Source organism: Ixodes scapularis, unplaced genomic scaffold, assembly GCF_016920785.2.
Source record: "Ixodes scapularis isolate PalLabHiFi unplaced genomic scaffold, ASM1692078v2 PGA_scaffold12__126_contigs__length_90152505, whole genome shotgun sequence".
NCBI classification, from domain to species: domain Eukaryota; kingdom Metazoa; phylum Arthropoda; class Arachnida; order Ixodida; family Ixodidae; genus Ixodes; species Ixodes scapularis.
Window position 1 is genome coordinate 71,222,601 of NW_024609838.1, and position 23,829 is coordinate 71,246,429.

The following is a 23,829-nucleotide window of genomic DNA, read 5'->3' on the forward strand; positions in this document are numbered from 1 at the left end:
CAATGGCGAAGTATAGTGCACTTTGATTTTCCCTGGAAGCCACTATTGATATGCATGGCTTGGACGTGACACCATGGCGTCATGCTACTGACGGTCATTTCTATTTGTTGTTGCCGGAGGAAAGGGCAAATTCGGTAGTGCCTAATGTGCGCCAGTAAAGTATACACGCCCATCAGGCAGCAAGAACACCAAACTGTACCTTTTTCGAGTGTCATCTGGCGGATTGCCTGCGAACCGAAAATGAGGGGCAGCACAACATGTCTCCAACCGTCAGAACGCATTCGCATTGAGCCGTTGCATCGGTTTTCATTGATTTCTACGCCCCATATACTACCGATACACAAAAAAAGAATCGTCAAAAAATATTAAACACGCGCAAAGGTAGTTGCCCAAGACATTGGCCGTGCGGAACGGTGCCTCCCCGAAAATGGAGACAGCGGGGAACAAAGTGAGGGCACAGGGCGTACGCATGCGCAGAAGCATACTAGAAAAGGGTCCATTGCGGCTGGGCAGGCCACGTTACAGAGCAGCTAAAAAAACGGACTCCTTTCGACTAAAATTTCAAAAAAGTACGTTTCTTCTTCAATTACTCTATCTGAACAGTTACCACCGAAAGTGGCCCAACGTATAGGATACAAGGGGGAAATGTGTACCACCGTGCGTTACAAAGCCACGAACAACTTATGCGATCGTCGCGCGGAGATGAGCTTCCGTGCCCTCGCTTAATTCTTTCAATTCCGGCGGTGTGGTGCCGCCTGACTACATCCGACTTAATTGCGGTTCGCGTACGCGGAGACACGGCCGCAAATTAGCGTGTCAGACAAGCGTTAGGTCGCTTGTTCTCGCCGTAATCACTCGCAGCGTCGTCAAACGCAGTCAAAGGCAACATGTGGGAATGGTGCACTCACACCGTGTCGCATTTGGCAAGTTTCATTTTGCTGGTACTTGGCGTACAACTTCGGTCCAGGTGAGAGCAAAAGTGTTCTCGGCTGCTGGTTGAATGTGGTGTTATAGCTTCCTTCTGGGTGCGCGTAATAAAAAATTAAAAATATGTTTGACCCGTACGCGATTTCACGATCGGGCATGTTTGGTAGGACGTGAGAACGTCCTACCAGACACAAATGGCGTTGAAATGTTTCGCGTCCTCTGGCTTGCTTGTCCTTGCTGATACTCCTTTACGCACCTGTCGAAGTCAGCTTGTGTACAGCAGCAAAACAACTTGAAATTTGCAAAAGAAGCGCCGTTTGTGAACGGCTGCCAGCAAGAAATAGCAGACGATCACAATTTCAGCCCGCGTCCGGTCTCACTTGGAGGCGGCGCTCGGTTCCTAGCAGACGATGAACCTTTCTTCCCGGTCTGTTAGCAGACGACGTACGATGTTTTCTCGTTTTATTTCCGCCTGCGAACGACGCTTCGTAACAGACGAACGCCGTTCTTTGCCCGCGTTATGCGACGAGCCGTCTATAAGAACAGTACCTTTACTCGCTCCGCGAGAGGCAAATTAGATCGTGCTGTCGCGGTGACCATAATCGGACCCAGGCGGTGTCCTCTGCGAGTCGGCATATGTTGGTGTCGCTATATAGAGACAGAGCAGAACCTTGTCCGTGTCTAGACGGAAGCGGTTCTCTAACTTTGGCTATACAAGTGCGCCCGCACAATATGCCGCGTGTGCTTTGCGTGGGTAATTTTTTTTTTTACTCATTTTCCTCGAGATATTTGAGGACCCAAATGCTACAATGACTTCCTCATTCTTCTTACCTTTAGGGATGCAATCTCCAAAATTTTTATGGCAGAAGTTTAAGCCACTATAAACCTAAATCAGAAAAATCGTTTCTACAATAATTTTTTTTTTCATCTTAATTCTATGGAAATGCAAATTACACAAAAACGGAATGCCTGCGATCTATTCAATTTAGAAAAGCGGATAATCAACATACTTTCATTTCCGGCAAATTTAACTTACTCAGTTTGCGTAGCCTCATTTTTTTTTGGGGGGGGGGGGAGAATTTTGAGTACGTTGTAAATACAAAACGGAGTATGCAAATTGATGTCGTGAATGGTAATTCGATTTCTCGGAGACTTTCTTCTTGTAGGATCGTTCGTATGACCATTGTCACCGTCGTATAAGGAAGACCTCCGAAATTGACTGCATACCGTCTTTTGTACGATGACTGAACAGTTTGAGCGGGGCTTTGGGCACACCACGTCTTTGGTGAGCCATTTCCGCGGCGAAAGCAAGCTGGCTTAGTGTTGTCGCTGTTGTCTCTATCGGGGCCGTACTTTCCTAGAAGGAAGGAAAGAACTACGAAGATAACAAACGCGCAAAACGCTCTATAGCCACTCGTTTTCCTCTCCAGCTTTATTGAATCCTTCGAGAAATGTACGACCATATATACAACTTCAGAAACGATGGTGTGGCTTCGGCCGCACATATGAAAGCGACGAGTTATTCGGGACGCCAGTTCGTCTGCTTCTTTTGCAGGGGTTGTAGTCACGTCAGAACGCCGAGCTCTGGTTGGCTCTGATTAAAGGAGCGTGGGTAGACCTTAAAGCAAGATGCCTTGAGATCTACCCACTATCCTTTGATCAGAACCAATCAGAGCTCGGAGTCTTTCTGACGTCATCACAACCCCTGCGAAAAAAGCAGACGAACCTGCACTCCGCATGCGGTTCTCAGGACTCGCGAAGCGCTCCCAAAGCTGTCGGTAACGATACTCGCGTTTTGCGAGTCATCCGTGACGCACCGCGAGTCCCGGCCTTTTCGGGCAGAACGACAGGTAGATTGTTCGAAAGCGCGCCGGCAGAAAAGAGCGTTCCGCAGTACGCACCGGCATCGACGGATGCTTGCGGGCTCGACGGGGCTCGATCATCGTCGTCGGCGCTCCCGTACTCGTGCTCGGGGGTGAGTTCGGGCGTCGCGTAGTAAGCTCCCATGGTCGAACCGCGGGCACAGGCACCGAACACGACCCTCGGAAACGAAAGATCAGGGCGCTCGGCGAGCCATCGGCGTGCTGGGGACGGCGGCGAAACCAACGAAACACGGCGCGCACCGGAGTACCGTCGGGGGAGCAGACGACGCGATTTCTGCCGCGTCCCGGTTCCCGCCGCGGCCGCCAGGCGCCGCTGGGCGCATCTCGTGACGTCACCGGCTCGTAGATGTGACGTGACGCGGGAGCCGTTCGCCGACTCCGATGGCCGAGGGCGGTTCGTTCTCCGTGCCGTCGAAACAACTGGGATACCGTCGGGGCCGCGGTGAACTCGGACGGCCAATGGGCCAGTTAAAATTCCTCGCGATTGGCACACCTCATCCCGCCGAGACTTTTTTTTTCTCTCTTCCGCTCGCGTACATTCAAGCTTGATGCCATGAACTGTGGTAACTGACAGTTAAAAAAAAGGCAGGGCATAGTGACTCCCGAGTATCTAATTATGAGTTTTCAGCCAATGACATCGCGTGATTAGCCGATAAAAACACCGACCAAGTAATCCCCAAGTAAGGCTTTCTCGGACATCCGAATTAAGAGGGTGAAATGCCCTCTACTACTATGAGACACTCCAGGCACGTAACCAGGATTTTGTTTGGGGGGGGGGGGGGGGGGGGGGGGGTGACAAAATACTGTATGAAGGGGAGGGGGAGAGGAGGGTCCCAGCAAAATTGAAGATTTCGGGGGGGGGGGGGGGCATGCCCCATGCTCCCCACCCCCTGGCTACGTGCCTGAGGCACTCGCTGCTTTGATGGCCGGCATAGACAACTCGGAAGAGATTATTTCGTCCTGAACGTTATATGGTATCAACGCCCGCTGCGTCCGTAGTATATCTTAGGTAAGCAAGCGAGATTGAAACGGGAAAACGATGTTCGTAATCAAACTCTTCTTGCTGTGTTACGCCCCGCGATTTACACAGATGGTATCTAAGATTACATATTTGTTATGCATGCTGCGATACCACTCAGGTCACTTGTCGTGAAACAAATTATATCAGTAGTCCCGCCCTGTAGAAAGGCAAAGCGGCATTCTTTGAATTTTGGTTGTTTCTCCTGACGCATAAGTATACGTGTTTATTAACATTGCGTGTACTAAATCCGAGAAACATTTGAAGTAACAGACATATTTGTTCAGATAAGATAAGAATGTTAATTAGTTGACAAAGTCACGTGATTGTCTGAACTAACCTCAACTATGGCATCAAAAGCGCAAAACATAACCAGAAAAGATGCGCGTAGATATGTCCCGCTGTGTTTCGCTGTCTGGTTCCCACTGAGCGACTATAGCTGTAATCGTACATGCATAAAGAAGTGTGGCACCTGGCGTCCGATTTCGGTCAAGGTGAGACTCGACAGCGTTCTCGGCCACTGACTGGACGCGGCGTAACAGCTTCCTGCCTGAGGACACGTCATAAAGCGATGAAAAATTTGTGATCCTTTCGCGAGTTTCCGGGCAATATTTTGGCGAGAACGACCCACCAGCACACACGTAACGGCGGAGTTATCGCGGCCTTTAATATGATTGTCCTTGGCACTTCTTCATCCAGCGATCAATGTCAGTTTGTGTACGGTAGCCGAACAGCTCGAGATTTGAAAACGAAGCGCGGGTTGTTCAAGGGCTTACGCTTCCAGCGTGAAAATGACATACGATCACAATTTCCTCCGGCGTCCGATCTCGCCTCGCCAGGACGCTCGGTTCGTGGCCGACGATCAAATATCGTTCCGGTTTGATGGTGGCCAACGAACGGTGCTTTCTTCTTTTATTTTTGTCCGCGAGTGACGCTTCGTAGAAGACGAACCGCGTTCTCGGCTTTCGTTAGCAGACGAACCGTCTACTACGCCATCTTAGCTCGCTCAGTGAGAGGCAAATTAGATCTCGCGGGGACCAAACTCGGACCCCTAAGGATTGTTGTCAGAACGTAAGATACTGAATTGTCATCGATTACTACAAACTCCCTATAGAGAGCACGAAGCAACCATTCGTATAGTTTTATTCGTCGATTCCCTTTATCCGTTTCTCTCGGTGAGGTGGACTACTAAAACGTATGCGCCGAAAATCTGAGGGAGAGAAAGAACGAGAGCACGCGGGGACGTCAGTATGCCGAGTTCTGATTGGAACGATTAGTGGGTAGACGTAAAGCTGTGCGGAGCGCAAGTTCGTCTGCTCCTTTTGCAGGGGCTGTGGTGACGTCAGAAAGACGCCGAGCTCTGATTGGCTCTGATTGAAGGATAGTGGGTAGACCTCAAAGCCAGGCAGGTCTATCCACTATCCTTCAATCAGAGCCAATCAGAGCTCGGCGTCTTTCTGACGTCACCGCAACTCCTGCGCAAAAAGCAGACGACTTGCTCTCCGCACAGCTGCCTTTGTCTCCACTGCGCTCGTCGAGCGCGTTCGAATGCGAAAGCTAAACGTCGGACGCCGCCGTTTCGCATTCGAATGCGTTCGACCGAGTACGCTAGAGGTTCAACTGGCGCTAGTGTCTATCCAACTTCCGGGAGGCAAATTGAAGCAGACATCAACCAGTCTACTTTTGCGGTGCCTCTGTGCATTCCTATGGGAAAACGCGCGTGCACTCTGTCTCTTCTACGGAAAATAGAATAGATAACTTTTGTTATTTGGGTCGTACCAAATAGTATGCACCTTTATGAACATTGTAAAAGTGAAATTGTTTTGGTCACAGAATTTTTCCTTGCCACTGAACGATGTTAAACTTAGGTGTATTTCAGACCTAAATAAACCCCTGTTCCATTGGCAGGTATGCAGAAACGAGCGACGATTCTAAGCAAAATAAGGATCGAAAGGAATGTAGAGGATGTTCAAGGTTCGCCAGCGTTCCGGTGGCGCTTATACATTGCTAATTTGCCCGTCATGTCACTATACCAAAATGACTCCATCGTGCATCTTTACGAGCGGTTAAAAAAAAAAAAAAAAATTCCAAACGTAAAAGTAAAGTACGTCGGCTATGAAAGGTGTGCTTTTTTATTATTTTCGATGTCGGGCAGCTTTTATCGGGCACCTGCTCTCTGGCTTCTTTATATTTTCAAAAATTTCGAGCATGCGGGTGATGTTTTGAACGCAAAACGAGCATCTTCGCACATATTCATGAGGAGAAATAATAAAGTGGTACCTACTTATTTTTATGTTGATCGTCTGCACGCACACGAAGTTACTTATCCAGTGTTACTGCGTAGTCCTTGCCGTCCCTCTTGGTTTTCCACATGTCCTTCGTTCGTTTGGCACGTATATCCCCCATGCCATAGAAAGCCGCGACGCCACGTTCGCGCTAAAAGGTGTCCGACAGTGCACATAAATACACGTACGAAGCAGTTTTAGCACCGTTTTTCGTGCCACGAATTTAAAATAAAAACGCCGTAGCTGACCCATTATTCCGTCTGCGTGACTGAGACACGTTCCAAGCTGCCTAGTATGTACGAATTATTTGTGACATTTGGTCTTCTAATCGAGCGCAGGGGGAAAATGCATTCACTCGTTCCCATAGACTCGCTTTTTCTCATATAAATGCATTACCAGAAGTCAATTCCCGACTGTTTGCTGCCTGCTTCAATTTGCCGCAGCACACTAGCGGCATTTGAACCTCTAGCATACAGTATAATAACTCTATGCTACTTACTAACCTTTCTAACCAGAGCTCGACGTTCTGACAACAGCCCCCCTCTCCCCCCCCCCCCCTCCCCCCCCGGTCCCCCCCTCCCCTCCTCCTTCTTCTCCTTCATTTTCCGGGCGGATAACAGAAACGTACGAACTTCAGACGCGAAGAATGTAGGGGAAGTCCTAAAAGGGAAGCATACCTACGTAAGAATAAATGAACCTCCACCTGGCTGAGAAGGTGAAAGTGAATTAATTTTTGCGGTCGCTTAGAGCTCCTGTTACAGATGCCTGAGATCCACACTGCTCATTCAGCATAAAAAAACAACAACAAAAAACAATACGCATACGCAGTCTGAGGCCTGTTTCTTCCTTGCCTGGCGGTCAGCGGTCAAATGCAGACGATATCCATTACAAATAATCAAATTACTCGGAATCGATTACTTTTTAAGGTGATTTTGTGATTATTCGATTACATTTATCGGCAGGTAATCACGAGGGTAATCTTATCTCTTTTGGAAGCACTAAAATTACTCGTAGTTGTTACATTTTTCCCTCTCCTTTTCAGTGGCGCCCTTTGTTTTGCAAAAAAATCATTTTCTACGAAGGAATCCTCGAGCGAAGTCTCCGACGGGAGGATGGTTTACAAAAAAATGGGGGATTACGAATATGAGTAGTTTATAATTCGCTTATTTTAATCCAATTATGCGCATGTACAGAAGACCTTTTTTCGAACCGGCAGAAAAATCTGTCTTTTTGAAGATCTTAAGTATAGTAGGCAAATTAATTGTCACATTTTCAAGTAAAGGTCAGTTAGTTTTCTCCCACGGTAATAAAGAAATCTAGTTAAATAATTTAACCGAGAGTAATTATCAGTCTAATCGATTATTTTTTTTTTTTTAGTTATGTGTACCTGAGCAGCGCACATGGGTCATACAAAAACTCTCTGCTGACATGCATGACGCGTTTACATGCTTTAAACGTGACTGGGGCGTGCCCGCAGCTGATTTTGTCGACAAGTTTGCAGCAAACATTGTGTTCTATTATGAGTTATGAGCGGTGCCACAGCGGCTTTCGAGCCACTGAACAATTTGTTTAATTAAAAAAGTTTCTGCACTTTTTGTTACGAAGGAAGTTGGTGCACTACCCATAGTAATACAACGAAGTAAGAAAGAACGAGAGGGTGTTTAGGTGTCTTATCGACACGTCTTCCAAGTAGTGAACAGAAACTTTCGTCGCTATGCTCAACTGCATATGAACCAGTGTTGCGGAATGGGCACCCCCATTCCATTCCAATCCATTCCGGGGAATTAGAGTTTTCAATAATTCAATTCCTTTCAACTCATAGGAATTGGGACACTGGGCCCATTCCCACTCCTGGAATGGCTGGATCGTTCCATTCCATTCCTCTAATTCCAAAACGTAAAAATTGGCTCTTGACAGCTACATTGTGCTGCCGGCATAAGCACCATAAAGCTTACATTGTCAAACGCATAGACAATTGCAACAAAATGCAAAATGCCTAAAAAAAGCACTGATTTTACTAAGCGGAGCGCCAGTGGCACGAAGTGTTTGTTTACATTGTACTGCAAACATCGAGAAAGCCTCTTGATATGTCGATGCTTGTTTAAAACGTCGGTCTTTCGACCACGTGGCTCGCAACAAACAGCAAAACGTAAATCCACTAATTTTCTTTGGCAAACTTTTTTTTTGCATTTGTGTTCTAGGACATACGCGGCCAGCCTTTCTGTTTGATAAGACCATAAAAATATCCATTTTGTGCGTGGCGCAGAAATAAGCTATATTAAGTACTGTATTCTTCAACTACCTGCACAGCAATACGGTTAGTACGCTGCTGGAAGCGACTCCATGCACAGTGGCAGGAACACATCCTCTGACAAAGTGCAACCTCTACAGCGCAGCACGAGAGGCCATGTCACGAAACAGTCTTTCTGCAGGTCTAGTCAGTTCGGTCACGCAACAAAAGCGGTGACGACAATCTACTTCACCTTACGATGGACCGCAAAAGACAGCACGAGAGCCATCGAAACCAATCCAGTGCCTTCTGAGTGTCGCGTGACCCTGGGGCGCAGCAACGCGCTTTGCGTGTAGTCCCGCTCACGGTGATGGATTGCCTGGGGTGACTCATAGCGTCCGCAGCGGTCCATCACAAGGTGAAACACAGTAGGCAGAGTCTGAAGTCGAAGGAAATGAGCGGGAATCCGCTAGCTTGCTTGTAACCCTAACCCACTTGAATGTAAAACATATAATCCAGAAAACAAGCATCGGAAGAAAGATCAAGTAAAAGGCGGACTTACACGTAAAAATGCAGAATAATAAAACAAGTGTCGGAGCAAAGCGCAAGAGGAGAAGAGAGAGGGGAATCTTGCTTTGTTTTATTGTCGAAGCAAACCCACAGTTCGCGCTTCAAAGGAGTGCGCGCGAATGAACGTGGAAGGCAGCAGGTTTGGCCGCCTGCTAAACAACGCTCCTCGAACTATACGAAAACAATAACTGATCATCTTTCGGCGGCGCGCGAGTCAACGAGTTATCAGAGCTCTGCGAGTTACGAGTCGACCCCCGCTCTCAGATCCCAGTCTGTGCGCGCGTGTATTCTCCATGCCTTCGTTTCTTTTGCTTCGTGCTTCTTGTTTCGCTCGCTCTCGTGTAACGCCAGTAAAGCCCGTCGCCTGTGCGAAAGGCGCCACCGCCACCCCCCCTCCCTTCCTCCCCCCTCTACTCTTTGCTTTGTCGCTTCTTTTTTTGTATTGCATTTTTTGCGTGTAAGTCTAGAGCTCCACGCGGGTTAGCTGTTTCCCGCCTGGTCATTTTATTTCTGAGCAACTGGCTCGCCGACTGGCTCAAATTCGCTGACCGTAAACACTAAAAAAAAAAAAAAAAAAATAGAAGAACCGGGCCCATTCCATTCCGGGAAAAAGGCATCTAATTCAATTCCCATTCCATTTCCCTCAACAATGCCGCCATTCCATTCCCATTCCATTCCGGGGTCGCGAAAATTCGGAATGATTCCGGAATCATTCCAACTCCGGAGTGGCAACTCCGCAACACTGATATGAACTATAAAAAAAAAAAAAAACCGACAGAGACACTTAAGACTGCTTACGTGTAGGAATGCAAAAGCATTCCTACACGCAGCACAGTCTTAAAAGCAGCGCGCCACGTCTTCCTTTTGCACACGGCGCTCCGGCGGTGACATCAAGCTCCCTTACTGCGCAGGCTCGGAGAACCCCACCGGCTTGACGACGGCTTCCATGACGAAGCATTGCGGTGCTGTGCATTTTTTTTTTTTTGTGTTTTATTTCTGAAGCGCGTCCGCTTTGACCTTGAGCGCACCCGCAGGCTTCCGTGACGAAGCATCTGCGTTGTTGTGCTTCTATTTCTATTTTATTGAGAATGACAATTTAGGTGCCGTTTCGCCCAGCCAATGAGAATTTGGGTGCCGTTTAGCTCATCTAATGGGAATTTAGGCGCTGTTTCGCTCAGCCAATGGGAGTTTGAGGGCCGTTTATTGCCGGCTTCACTCCGTGGGACATTTAATGCTTTCGCATTAACATTACAGAACAAGCGCGTCCACGTAATATCGACGCAATTTACGAACTGGATGCTTCATTTCAAAATCAATTAATCCATGAAAATCGACGAAATGAAAAGAGCAGGGCGAGTATTTTTTTTTTTTTTTAATGCTCGGGTTTTTAGCCCAGGCTCGTCGGCTTCCACCGTGCTTTGAATGTATGTGCACGCTCTAAGTCCACGAGACGCCGAAGCGCTACCCCATGTACATTCAAAGGCTTCCTTACGTAATTGTTTTGAAACAGGGTGACATGCGCAAGAGTGAAGAGACCACGAGAGATATATGTCAAAGGACATTTTGATTGTTTGTACGAAGACACTGAAAGTAAATCACAAAGACGCTCACGTAGATATTCATCTCTTTTGTTTCTGGCGAATATGATTTTTCAAAGAGCTCTTCTGAAAGACGTCGCAAATCGAAATAGTGCTTCACAGGAGCACAGAAGAAGATATCCCCGTATGTCTTTATTCTAAAACATATTTCATTGTAGGACTGGCATTGACAGAACAAAATTATTTAAAAGGGCTAGCCTACGTGTCCCCCCGCCCCCCTCCCCCCTATTCAGGTGCAGAACTAATAAACTCACGCACACTTTCTTTTCGCGAACAGTACACGAATTTACCAGCTGAACTCTCCACAGCACGTTCAACCTTTTTTACTGTGCTGGAAAAGTTGCTGCTAAAGTAATTATTGACTCATCTGCCTATTAGTGCCCGTTATTTTTGTGTGTGTTGAAATTGCTCGACAACGTTATTTCTATGTGAAGCCTTCTGCATCACGCAAGTTTTAGTGGTTACCTTTGTATTCTCATTAGCCCATTCTTTATATCGCCTTACACCCGACAATAATTCCCAGAATTGGGTGATGTAGGTAACTGGATAAATAAATAAATAAATTATAATTGAATTATATCAGAAGCCACAAAACTTGTGGCGGATGACGAGCATGCAGTGTCCTAATTTAACGCCCTTAGAACGACTACCTTTCTGCTCATTATCTGCTCTCTAAGACCTTTAAAAAAAGAGTAGGGGAAGCTTGTTACCTCCGCATATTAATACGTAGAACCATCTTTGAAAAAAAATAATAAGTATCAGTTCGAGGCGACAGGAAATACAAGAACGCTGTCGGAAAGCGGCTCATAAGACAGTGTAGGACGCTATCCACCCTTCTAGAGGACAAAGAACTCGTGCGCACGTAAGAAAGAAGAGAGAAAGTCGCGAGCAAACGAAACGAAGGTCGGGCAAACGGCGACGGAGCTATATCCACCAGCGACGCCCCCGGCGCCGAAGTAAATTAGCCCACATCTCGGACCCCGCAATCGTCACAATCGCACGCCGTGACGTGGCGCTCGACTAAGTCTAAGGATTTCGTGGAGAGAACACCTCGTGCACCGCAGGCCGGTGGTGGCCCAGTTAAATCGAGGAAATTGGAAGAAAAAAGTAAACTGCCGTTCAAAGGACGATAGAGATCTCGACACTCGCGATAATCACATGCCCCAAGGAATGGCAAATCTGCGGCTCTCGAAAAAGGCTGTTTGGAAAAAGGGCGGGTTTGCTGTGTTAACGCGCACGAAACGGCAGCGGGTACGTTCATTGTCTGGAAATTGTGAAGAAAGATAACGGTGTCACTGCTAAAACGTTTTCTGAAGAATAGCGCCATTATTATTACGTTCCACCGACCGGAAGCTAAAAGCCAGCCGAAAACATTAAATGAATTCTTATCTCCGATATTACTCAGTTATTTGTCTTTATTCGCTAAAGTACTTGAAGTATTGCTTTTAGTCAAATACATTACCACCTTTCATTAAAAAAAAAAAAAGAAAAAAAAAAGAAAAAGATTACACAAACGACGGAACCATTCCTCTTTCTTGTTTGGCAACAAACTCAGTGACGCCATCTATCAGGTATTCTTGACACACTTCCGGTAGGCGGAATATTTTAAGCACCGCTATTTCGCCGTGAGAGTAAATTACGGCTGACGAGGCTTTAAGCGACCATTTCCCGAAGACAGCGCCTAGGTTTCATCTCGCAAATGCTGCAAAACCCGCCTTCTAGCACAAAACCGGAAGTGCAAAAAAAATTGCACACGGGTGCCACATCGTTTTCAGTCACGCGAAAAAGAGCCAATTGCTAAAGAGCACAGTCGTCAGGTAAAGGGTCAAGGTGCTTGAGACACAGGCAGCTCGTAGTCCTTGAAAAGAGTCGTAATTTAGATGCCTTGTGGTTAGCGCGTCGTTACGGCTTTAGCCATCCCCTTCCCATGTGGTCCAATAAATAAATATTATCCAGAAAAAAAAAAGAAAAAGGACTAAACATAGAATCAAAAGACTGTCCAAAACGTCCTTCGTGTGTCGTCCAGTCTGCTGTTTATTGATGTGCTAAATTAGACATACCGTCAATAGGAAGTATTCACTGGACGCCATAGTTGAGGGCGATGCTTAGAGCGCATGCTCACAAGGAACTCACATTAATTGGCTGCTAAGACCGGCACTCTTGATGGTACGGAATGCACGTTGCAAAACAACTGTGGAAGCTCGCCGACAGCACGCGCTCAGCAGTCGCGCACACAGCTATGGCCGCCAGTGAATACTTCCTATATGTTGTCGTGGGAAAGATTTGAAGACAGAAAGGATAAGGGAGATCGCTGTAGCAAGAAGGAATTTCGTACAATATCCTTCAACGTGTGTAAATATAATTTTTTTTTTATTTGTTTTTTGGCAATTAAATGTGCGTAATCGGATCCGACTAGCCCAACTCACCATTTTGTTGCATTCTACGAGGTTTGGAACGTACGTTTCGTTTCACAAATATAAAAGTGCGAATACTTAAAACGGATATCGGAAGGTTTGAACAAACCTAGCTTAGCTATCCTGTAAGGCACGCACGTTGACGTGCTTGGCGGGCCGTCGCTTTGAATTTTCTTTCCCCCACCTGTGCTCTTATATTTGAGGGAAATCTTTTCAAACTCCTATTATGTTTGTTAATCTGATATGACCAAATATTATTTAAGACAGTTTCGATTTTTTTAGTTAAGCTAAGTAAGCAAACTGAACGCGCGGAAGAACCCCTTACCAGATTATACTACAGCTAATATCAATGTATAAGTTTTACCGAACGGTGTGTGGACTCGAAACTAATAAAAATTATGACCATGTTACGAAAATAACTAATATTTAAGCAAAAAATGAAATGTCGGAGATGTGCGTCGAAGAATGAAGGTACAAATATGTCTTCTTTTCAGACGCACTGCTTTTAATATGGCAAATTCATATATGCCAAAAAAATATGTTATTGCATTTTTAAGAAAACAAAAGGTTTTTCATATATCAAATAAAAAAGAAACACTTTTTTTAATCTTGTGATTTTTTTTAAGTTTACAATGTTTTCTTTTTATATAAACTATACTTAAATTGAAAATACAATACTTTTTAAATAGGCTTAGAGGTAAGCTTTCATTTGATATGTTTATTGTGCCGTGAATAATTGTACAACAAAAGCTATCTCCATTCAAATATGGCCCATTATTGTCGAAGTTGCAGGACTTAAGAATTTGTATTTTATAATATAAAATGAAAATACACACTTCTAAAGATCTTGAAACCTTTTATACAAAGTTCTAAAGCAACAAAAGTGAGTCAATATTGTTGTGAGAAAAAAAAATCTAAACGTTGCGAGACTCCAAAATGTGTCACTCGTGAAAATTGCCAAAAATCGCAAGACCTACCCCTCTTCCCTTTCGAAGCCAAAACTCAAGAGTACAAAATTTTCCGTGGTTTTAATTTACAGTTTTGTCCTAATCACACATTTCCCACCAACATATATTTTTTTTATAATTTTGTTGTGGACCCATTATTTTTTTCTTGCACGATTCGAGATGAAGTCACCCACTGATGGTCGCTCCGTTCGAAAGGGTATTTGATTTCTACTTTTTAGATTATGATTCCAAAATTTTGAGTTACTCTACCTTTACGCTATTGTTAAGACCCTCGCAATGATCTTATTATTAATTATTCTTAGTTTCCGCGCCATCCTGTTCTCTTAACTGCCACATATCTATTTTACTGTGAACGGCCCTGTAGACAGCTAGATATCATGGCACGGTTAACAGCTCCGTTTATTTATTATTTTTTTTTTTTTGCAACCTATATCTTTTACTTGAGGCAATCTGGTGTGGGGAACAAAACTGACGATTTCGGGCCCAAGCAACAATACCAATTATTTGATTTATATCAACCCAAAAAAGCTGGTATGTCAAATGCCCGTGCCACACGCGGGCAACTCGAACGCCATTTACAACGAATGACATTTGTGTGATCGGCGTATCAGCTCGCAATCTGTCGCGCGTGGAATGCGCCACGCCCGGAGGGTCGCGCACTGATTGGTCGTCTGCTCAAATGTCATTCGTTGTAAATGGCATTCGAGTTGCCCGTGTGGCACGGGCATTAGTAAGGCGAGAAGCCCATGCCACGAATGTGTTAACTGCCACTCGTGACAATGCAATGAATAAGTACCACAACTGGATATCAGAAGCAAACAAGTATCAAGTCTTAGAATGAGCCCGGCAGCTTTGACGCGCGGAGCACGAATTGGAGTTGAATCGGCTATTTAATACTTTATACCCGCGTTTGAGGCAAAAAAAGAAAAAAAAAAGAAATCAAAAACACGACCGCTGGAAGACCAGAAAAAACATGTTCATTGGTGTGATTCATTCAAATATATTAGGCACTGGAGACGATCAGCCATTTCCGTTTATGTCCCATTGCTTTAGCAGACGGTATTTGCAAAATGGCGTCAGCTGTTGATAGCTCTACACCCTGCGTTCACGTGTGTATCAATTCAGCAGACGCTTTGTTGCCATGGTGATGATGACCATTGCGGAAAGACACGGTGGTTCGGAGATCTCAGGTGAATGCTTAAGCTCCATCGAGATCTCTTTTAATCCGTGGATCGTGAACAAACTGAGCTCAAAATAATTACTTAACGCAGATGGCTATTTTCCTCGAGCGTCTAAACATTTGACGAGCCATACACAAAAACCCAGCTTTTACCCTAAAATTTTGACTAAGTCTGTTTGTGTGTGTGTGTGTGTGTGTTTTTGTTTTTACAGTACCACGGGGCAAGCTATTGATGTGTCTTGGAAACAACGTTTCTTTTGAATTATATAATATCGACTTCAGTTGTTTCGTGGTAGCTTTGTAGTTCAAACTACACTTAAGACGTCGTCGGTATCCAACTCTGCCTGAGACACCACACACACGTCCGCCGCGTCCCGAGAAAGACTACCTCCCGATATACCGCAGCGGAGGCTACGAGCCACTAAAGTCGCTGGATCCTTTACGACTCTATACGCGAAGCTCCGCGTATAGAGTCGCCATTTTGGTTCATAGAATGCGCAGTTTTTCCTTCACCTTTCCGTCCTTGGTGAGCCCATCTAAATTCGCTGGTGACGAAAAGCCTTAAAGAAACGTTTATTTGTACACCGATATTTCGCAATCCACACAGTTCGGCGAAACAAGCGTATGTGAATATGCGTACCGCCCCCACATGCGGGACCAGTGCTTAAAGGCCTTGCAAAAATAAAATCCTCTTTTGAAATACGTAAGAGCAATATTATTGTAAGAGATCTTTGGAGATAAGCATGGTTGATAAGTCGATTGCACACACAGCGCCAAAGACGCTTATATCGGCGAGGAACGCTTTCAGTACAGGATGATGCTCCATATTTAATGATATTGGCGTGATTCGTTCAGAACAGCCCTTTCAAAGCTTCAAAGATGTTAATGAACCGAAATGGCGATTGCCATGGCAACTGAGACCAATCAGCCAACTACCTAGCCTGGTTTTGTCGTACGTATACTTTTAATTGCGTATACGTACGTATACATTTATTAAACCTTGAATGCTCGTAAGAGCCTTCAAGGTTTAATAAATGATGATGATGATGATATGCTTGAGTGCAGCTGGCAGGCGGGGTTAAGGCGTGCAATGGCGCCACTTTCCCCAGGATCCAGTGCACTTTACGACTCACCACTGGAGCCAATCCGTAGTTCGGAGCGTGTGACGGGACCTTCCGATTAGATGGTCCCACGCGTGGAGCGTGACGTCACGTGGCTCGCGTGGAGTACTCGAATGGATAACATGGCTCGTAAGTCTTCGCTTAAAGAGATGCTGAACCGAAATCTGGATTCCACAAAACACGGCGGCAAAAGCCTGCAACGGGGTGCTACAAACACCAACACGTCACTCATACAGCGATATCTCGAACGGATGACCGTATTTTTCAAAGAAAGGAGGCGCATTTGACAAAAATGCTCACGTCATATTTCTCCGAGAAGGAGAGGGAACGGCCTTGCGTCTTCTCCGCCTCGCCGCCTTGAAGGAGCGCGGCGAAGAGAGGAGGAAACGAGGTATCTTGACGTCACGCGCTTCGTCGGCATGGTTGAATCTCGACCTCTTTTTCCCAAAATTCGGCCGTCCATTCGAAATATCGCCTTGCGAGTAGTGTTGTAGGGATTGTAACGTCCCGCCTACATCTCCTACATTGTTTTTTTTTTCTTTCTGAAATCCAAATTTCGGTTCACCATCCCTCTAAGTGCTCCGTGAAGGCCGGTATCAGACGCCTGCGTTTCGGGTAACCGTATAGTACACACGCGATTTGCGTATCTTTCCTAATTTTGTTAGCGCACCATTGTTTTATAATGGGCTTTAAAATCTTTTGACAAGGTTACAAACGGTCATTTATTAAAGGCAGAACGTACATTTTACCTCGCAAATACTGAAAAAAAACCAAAAAAAAAACACCTTCACTCTATGCCGAGCGCAAGTTCGTCTGCTTCTTTTGAGGGGTTGTGCACGCCGAGCTCTGATTGGCTCTCATTGAAGGGTGGGTTTAGAACTTAAGGCAGCTTGCTTTCAGCTCTACCCAGTATCTTTCAATCAGAGCCAATCAGAGCTCGGCATTCTGACGTCACTATAATAACCCCTGCAAAAAAAAGCAGACAAACTTGCGCTCCGCATAGGGTGCTCTCATACGCTATTTCGGGGTAAAACAATTGTAAGGGGTGTCCGTTTAAAATTTTTCACAAAAATCTTTTCAGGTTTTGCACTTATAATACTAAAAGTTTTGTGAGTGTAGGTTTCAAAAGAAAAAACACCTAAACCTAAGAAACCCCTTTTTTTCTTTCTATGCGCAGGGTGGAAAACAGCAAAAACCATTCCGGCTCACGCTACTACTCAAAAGATGGCACACCATGAAACAAAAACGTAAAACCTTGAAATAAACAGCCGAAAGCAGATACAGCATTTTTGAGCGTGTGTGGTGCCATCTGTGAGTAGTAGCGCCAACCAGACGATTTGTGCCGTTCTCCTCCCTGCAATGTGCATAGCAATAAAAAAAAACAAAAAAAAACACAGTTTTTTTTTTTTTTTTTTTTGGCTTAGTCTTTTTTTTATGAAACCTACGCTTATAATATTTGAGTATGATATATGCCCTAAATAAAGACAGCTTTGAGTAAAGTTTTAGTGCCAATATGTTCATTGGTTTATTCGTACGAATTGTTTTTACTTTCGAGCAGCGCTCGAGAACACCCTGTATAATCACTGACAGGTTAAGAATTTAGGGGAAGCTCCTCCCACCTTTTTGGACTTTAGCAGAGCGAACACTGGAGAGGATGTCGCCTTCTTTAAAGCGTTCGCTCGGCTAAAGTGTAAAACGGTGGGAGTCCGGAAGTCACCGAATATAATCATACGCAGAACTCAAGATGTCACCCACTAGATTTATACGCAGTTCCAGGACTACCTCATAGATGTCACCAGCGTGCCAGTGCGTTCGCTTTTCGTAAGGGAGCACCTGAGGAGTACGAGGTAGCAACCCCCCCCCCCCCCCCGCCCCCTCGCAACCAAACGCAAGTGTGCGAGTTGAGGTGAAATAGAGTAGAGTCGCCGACCGCATCAGATAGACCCCATGAAAGCAACGGGAGGGGTTTTGTTTTTTCTGTCGTCGGCGATTGTGGACCAGATTCCGCTTCCCGTCGCACAGGAGGGGCGGAACGTCGCCGACTTCCGGACTCGGCGCGTGCAAAGTGGCCGTTCGGCGATCCTTTGTTTCACACGCGATCCAGGCTGTGCCCAAGGGACGAAACGGTGTCGGGCGGGAAAGAGAAAGCGAACGCTGGCGGGGCAGTTGTTGTCGCGCACTGACGGCTGGAACAGCCCGCAGGCAGGCACGCGAGAGAGGGGGGACGAAGAGAGGTATCGCCTAGAAGACAAAGGCCTGCTCGTGACGTCATCCTTTGTGGATATCCGACCCGCCCCAAGCAGCAAACACGCTCAAGAAGCTGGACGAGAGTCCTCGCAAAGGGGCAGGCGTGTCTCACTTGACACCGCTTGCTTGCCAGCGTCGGGTTCGTTCTGAGACGCTGCACGACGCGCTGGCGGCAATTATGACTAGGGTGACCAGACGTCCCGTTTTGGCCGGGACAGTCCCGTTTTTGAGGTCCACTTCCGCCGTCCCGTCTTTTTGTCCCCATAAAGAAATATGTCCCGTTTTCGCAGGAGTACATAGTCTCAAAATTGGCACCAAGCGATTTGAAGCCAACCGAAGCAATGCCTATTCGTTACAAGTATATTTTATAAAAATAACCTTTTTAGGTATACTTCAAAATATTTTCCCAAAGTGTAAAATTTAGAACTGTTCATGCCTACAAACACAATTTCTCTCGCGAAGACACGTGTGTAGAAATATATATATTTATATATATATATATATATATATATTTAGTCACTGGATATAGCACGGATATAGAATCATGTAGAATTCCATTATACCCCCCCCCCCCCCCCGCTTTTCTCTTGGGATGTCCCGTTTTCTACCTTGAAAAATATGGTCACCCTAATTATGACGCACATGCGCAGTTCGTACAGGAGGGCCTATCGTACCGCATCGAATGTGCAGAAGCGGTTTCCTAAAACTCTCTATAGTAGGACGTTTTAGCGATTCGATTTTAGAGCACATGGTTCCGATATCATGAACGGTGCAGCTGGTTCGTCCTATCAAACTGTACGTGAAATTTAACGTATCTTAGCGAATCGTAAAACTGGTGCAACCCTCAGAAACGATGATATTTTTGTTTGACCGGCAATGCCATCTTCTAGTAAATATGTGAAACATTCCGCAGCGTGCAAAACCATGGCGGCTCGTGTATCGGCGTACGATTTATATAAACAAGACAGCCGATGTAACATTCACCAGTAGGAATTTCAAGACCTGTGAAGCTAGATAGAGTAAAAAGTGTTTCAACGATTGCAAAGATAGGTGGTGTGTCTCCATCATCTTAAACTTGAACGATCGTTCACGTTGTGTTCCGTCGAACCGTGCACGTCATTTTGTACGCTCGCGGTCGCCACCGCGGGAAGTGAGCCCGCGGATCACAAAGATTTACTAGAATGCATGGTAGCATTCGTGATCGCTTTCCATTGTGAGCAGTCCTCGAAATGATTTGGTTCAACCTCCCAAATGAAGCAGAGTAACATGGATGGCAAATCGCCTCCCACTGTCCTAAGCCTAAAGCTCGGCTGGGTCGGCGGTCAATCCGACCGCCATCTTTTTTTTCCCCGAGTCGTGAACGGTGCTGGCTACATTCCGGTGACGACTCCAGCGGCCGGAGTGGGAGAAACGAACGAAAAGAGCCTCCCAAGTCCCCAACGACTCGCGCGCGCATGCGCAGTGGCGTCGCCGGTGCGTTCGTGTGGAACCAACTTGCTACAAGTCCCTAATATCGCTCCGCGACCACCGAGATTGCTTCGTTCGCAAATAAGAACGCCCAAGCACTAATCCTGTAGCAAGATGAGTGAGCGTAATAAGCTATTCCCGGCGTTTCTTGGGCTCTGAAAATGTGGAAACAGCGCAAACTAAACGAAGGACAAGAACGAGAGGTGAACGAATAGAACGCTGACTGGCAACTGAAGTTTATTCCTGCGAGGAACGGAAAGGAAAACCTAAAAGAAGCAAGATACATAAAAGACAATCAACCCCCTTAAAGGGCAACTCCGCTCAATTCCGAAGATTACGGGATTATGAATGATTTCGAATTAAAAAGCCCTAGTAAAAGACACTACGTCTTTTGCTTCGCGAAAAATGGGATATATATTTTTAAATCTAATTTTAAACACGAGTGGAAATCGAAACCGAAACTTCGGCTCCGTCCGGCAACATTGGCCTCGGGCCGCCAAGTACATGGCCATCACGTGGTACGAGAGGTCACGTGATCCTCGGCCCAACGACGGGCGGGAGGGGGGCGGGCCAGCGTGCGGCAGGCGCGAGTGTCGTCTGCACCGCACTCTTCGCCACGTTTTGGTGTCCACGGCATTCGACGACGTCTGCACAACTGCGGCATAAGTCTGGGACTCTGCGCACGTGGTGTCCATAGTGTGGACGAAACTCCGAGAGGCAATAATCACAAACGGTGAGACGACGACGGTGGTTGTAACGCGGTAGACGGCGGTAACGGCGGGACCACGGCGGGCGGTTGGTCTGCTCCCAAGAAGCGCGCTGCGCAGGCGCGTACGTCAATCCCGTGGACACCGCAGAGCGCCGAGAGGCAACGTTGCTGACGTCATGCTCTACGCTCGATCGGAGAAGTAAAAACAAGCAAAAGGGGGCCATGTAGATGGCGTTTAGCTCAATGTTGGCTCTGCCCATGCCGTAGCCTTGACTGCGCCGTTGGTTGCGCCTGAATTCGCCCGCTCGAGTCAGCCGATTTCGGCAACTTGGCGAGTTGCAAAGTTTGCCGGACCGTTTAAGAAACATTTAGACAGAACTGCGTCGTAATATTTGACGTGTGGTCTTCCTAGGCGATACTGAAGAGAACTGCATTGTTTTTTCAAGACCAAAAATGAAGCGGAGTTGCCCTTTAAGGCACGCCTTTGAACACTTAAACACATTTGCCGAATTTTTTGATAAAAGACACTTCGTCATTCGCCAAAGCCACAGACGGGGCACTCACACACGTGTCCGCTCCGTAGGTAGCAATAAAAAATGCCTCGTCAATTTCTCTAGTCACTTTGTTGTGGTAACGAGCCAGGTGAAAACCGGAGAACACATACACCTATCACAGTGAACTGCAAGGTGTCCCGACGGTGAAGAACGGAGCGAAAAGGAATGCTTCCTGGCCCTAACATCAACACAGCTCCCCGTCTGACATACGTACCCCCTGCCACACGACAGAGGGGTCAGATACACGACGTCCGTCGCGCACGCAACATACCGGGTGCGGTGGCTAACCACACACCGAGACCCAGATAACCCAACACGATTAACTGCGGCACAAAGTCTTTGAACTTTGAAGGAGCTGAGAACACATGCAGGCACGTGTAACTTCTCAGAAACCTGCTTGTTCCTATGATAAAAGGCGTGTACATACTGGAGAATACCCGGCCTAGAGGATATCCTCCTCCTTTGCTTCAAACTCGCAAGACCACTAAACACTTTGAGAAGTGAATTCGCAACACCCACGACCACGGCCAACGGGAAGCCAGCAGAATGCAACCTGCTGGCCCGAGACAAAAAGCTTATCTCGCAGCTATGGTTACAAAATTTCACCAAAGTGGAGCGTACACATGACATAAAAATGGCCCTTTTAACACGTCTGGAATGGGCAGCATCATACCCCAACAGCCCCTTCTTTGACCGGGGTTTATACGACCAACACACATGTGAGGCCTGAATCTTAACTCGTTCTCGTTGACTCAAAGAAACCTGGAGCGTCCATAGTTTCCCCGCAAAGCACCTTGGAGAGCCAATCGCTGCAATCTACGCGGAGCGAGCTTCAGCGAATGACGAGGCGTTACATATACACCTTTTCCATAAAGGCGCAACCATCTTGAATGTCGTCACTTTTGGTATGGGGTAAAACATCGTTTTGATCTCTCTACGCCACTGGAAGGTGGTCGCCAAAAAAAAAGCGTGATTGTCACACGTTCTTCTTTTGCTTCAACTCGATTTTCTCGCATAATTCAGGTTGAAACGTTTTATTATTTTTCTCCCCGCATTCCAGATACGGAACCCACGCAAGGCCAAGATTCCGAGACATTCGGGCTAGTTTCAAAACTTCCCACCATGCGGCGCTCAAAGACCAACCTGCAGAATATTTTTCAACCAGAAAAAAAGTTCCCCTCGCCGCACTTCCCATTTCCTCCTCTCCCATAGTTAACTTGACGGCGGGGAGACTCCTTTTGTTGCTGCATCTCGGGGCCAGATAAGCCAAGCTAAGCGCATAATGGGCGATTTGCGGCGGGAGGCACAGCGACCCCTTTCCTCCGGCGATACCAGAGAAGCGCCCGAAACCGAACTCTCCTTTCTGCAGCATTTCAGAGCCTAGCCTCTCGGTTTTGTCTCTGAATTTTTATTTTGTTTTGCGATAAGCATGCTTGGCTACTCCGAGCATTTGACTGCTTCTGCCGTCCATGTAAAGTGACCCAAGGCCATGTGAGGATAAGCACAGGCCAAGAGCCATCGTCCAAAAACCCTAGAGTTCCCGCACCCGGTGCATAGTCCGCAGGGAAATATTTTGCGTCAAAAATAAAAGTGTTTTCTTAGATAGTCCGGACCCGGTACACAATCGGCACCCAGTGCAAAGCCCGCACTTAGCACCTAGTCCGAACGTAAAAAGTATCATACTCAGCTCATCTTGACAAACGCCTACTGTATTCGGTCACGATGAAGCTTTATCGTACGTAAATCAACATTAGTATAGTCCGTTACTCATGAAATCCTTCACGATTGTCATAGTGAAGGATCTAGAAAAATTAAATCATTGTATTGTCCGCACCTGTAGATATTCTGCATCGGGTGAATTTTCAACTTTTAAACTTGTATAGTCCGGAAAATACGGTACTACAGAGTGTATTGTGACCCTGGGTACTTGAAGAGGAAGCGGCGAGCCTTACAAAAAGTGTTTACGGGACGGGAACTCATGCCAGCGTGCGTACTCTAACATGTCCGGTGCTTTTACCCCAACCCACCTGGTGTTGCCTAAATGGGACACACGTTGAAATAAACAGTGCTGGGGGCTGTCAAACCGTTGTTTTTGTTCTGAAATTTGACCGAAACTCCAAATATTGAGATCTGCAAAAATCCATAATACGAAACAGCCTTTTTTTTTCCGGTTCCTTGCATTTTTATATTGCGTTTTGAGATCCTACTAGTGACCAGTGCCGCGTTTAGACGTCATAGTGCACGTGGCCACACCGGTGACTAGAACTCACCCTTCCGTAAGCAAAAGTTTAAAGTACAAGTTCACCCGTCAAATTTTGGAAGTGTAATTACAATATTGTGTTAATTTTTCTCAACTCAATATCTCTTCTCGAAATGGTTAATCACTTTAGTACAGTCGCCCTCTTGAGATTTCTAGGCGAGAGATGGCAAAAGCACTTTCCAAAACTAATTGTTTTACATTACCGATTCCTTTCTTAAAAATCACTAAAATTTAATTATATCACATTACAAATTACTGATTACTAAAACTATGGGCATTCTCTTCGTATTACATTTAATTTTTGCAGGTAGAGTTTGCTTGTCGATAATGAAATATCAGTCTGCTGTTGCAAACAGTGCAATGTAGGCGCAATATAATACATTACTGTTATGCCGCGA

The 23,829-nt window shown here is 46.1% G+C and overlaps 1 protein-coding gene across 2 annotated transcripts in view; it reads right to left on the bottom strand.

The window, feature by feature from the left end:
• LOC115320357 overlaps window positions 1-23,829 on the bottom strand; it is a 278,131-nt gene that overhangs the window by 192,794 nt on the left and 61,508 nt on the right. The window contains exon 1 of one of the 2 annotated variants that reach the window (XM_040503964.2): window positions 2,829-3,080. The exons of the other annotated variant lie outside the window; for it this stretch is intronic. Coding sequence (XP_040359898.2) covers window positions 2,829-2,934 — 106 coding nt within the window. The 5' untranslated portion in view covers window positions 2,935-3,080. Of the gene's footprint in view, window positions 1-2,828; window positions 3,081-23,829 lie in introns of those variants that run through there. 2 annotated transcript variants of the gene reach the window in all.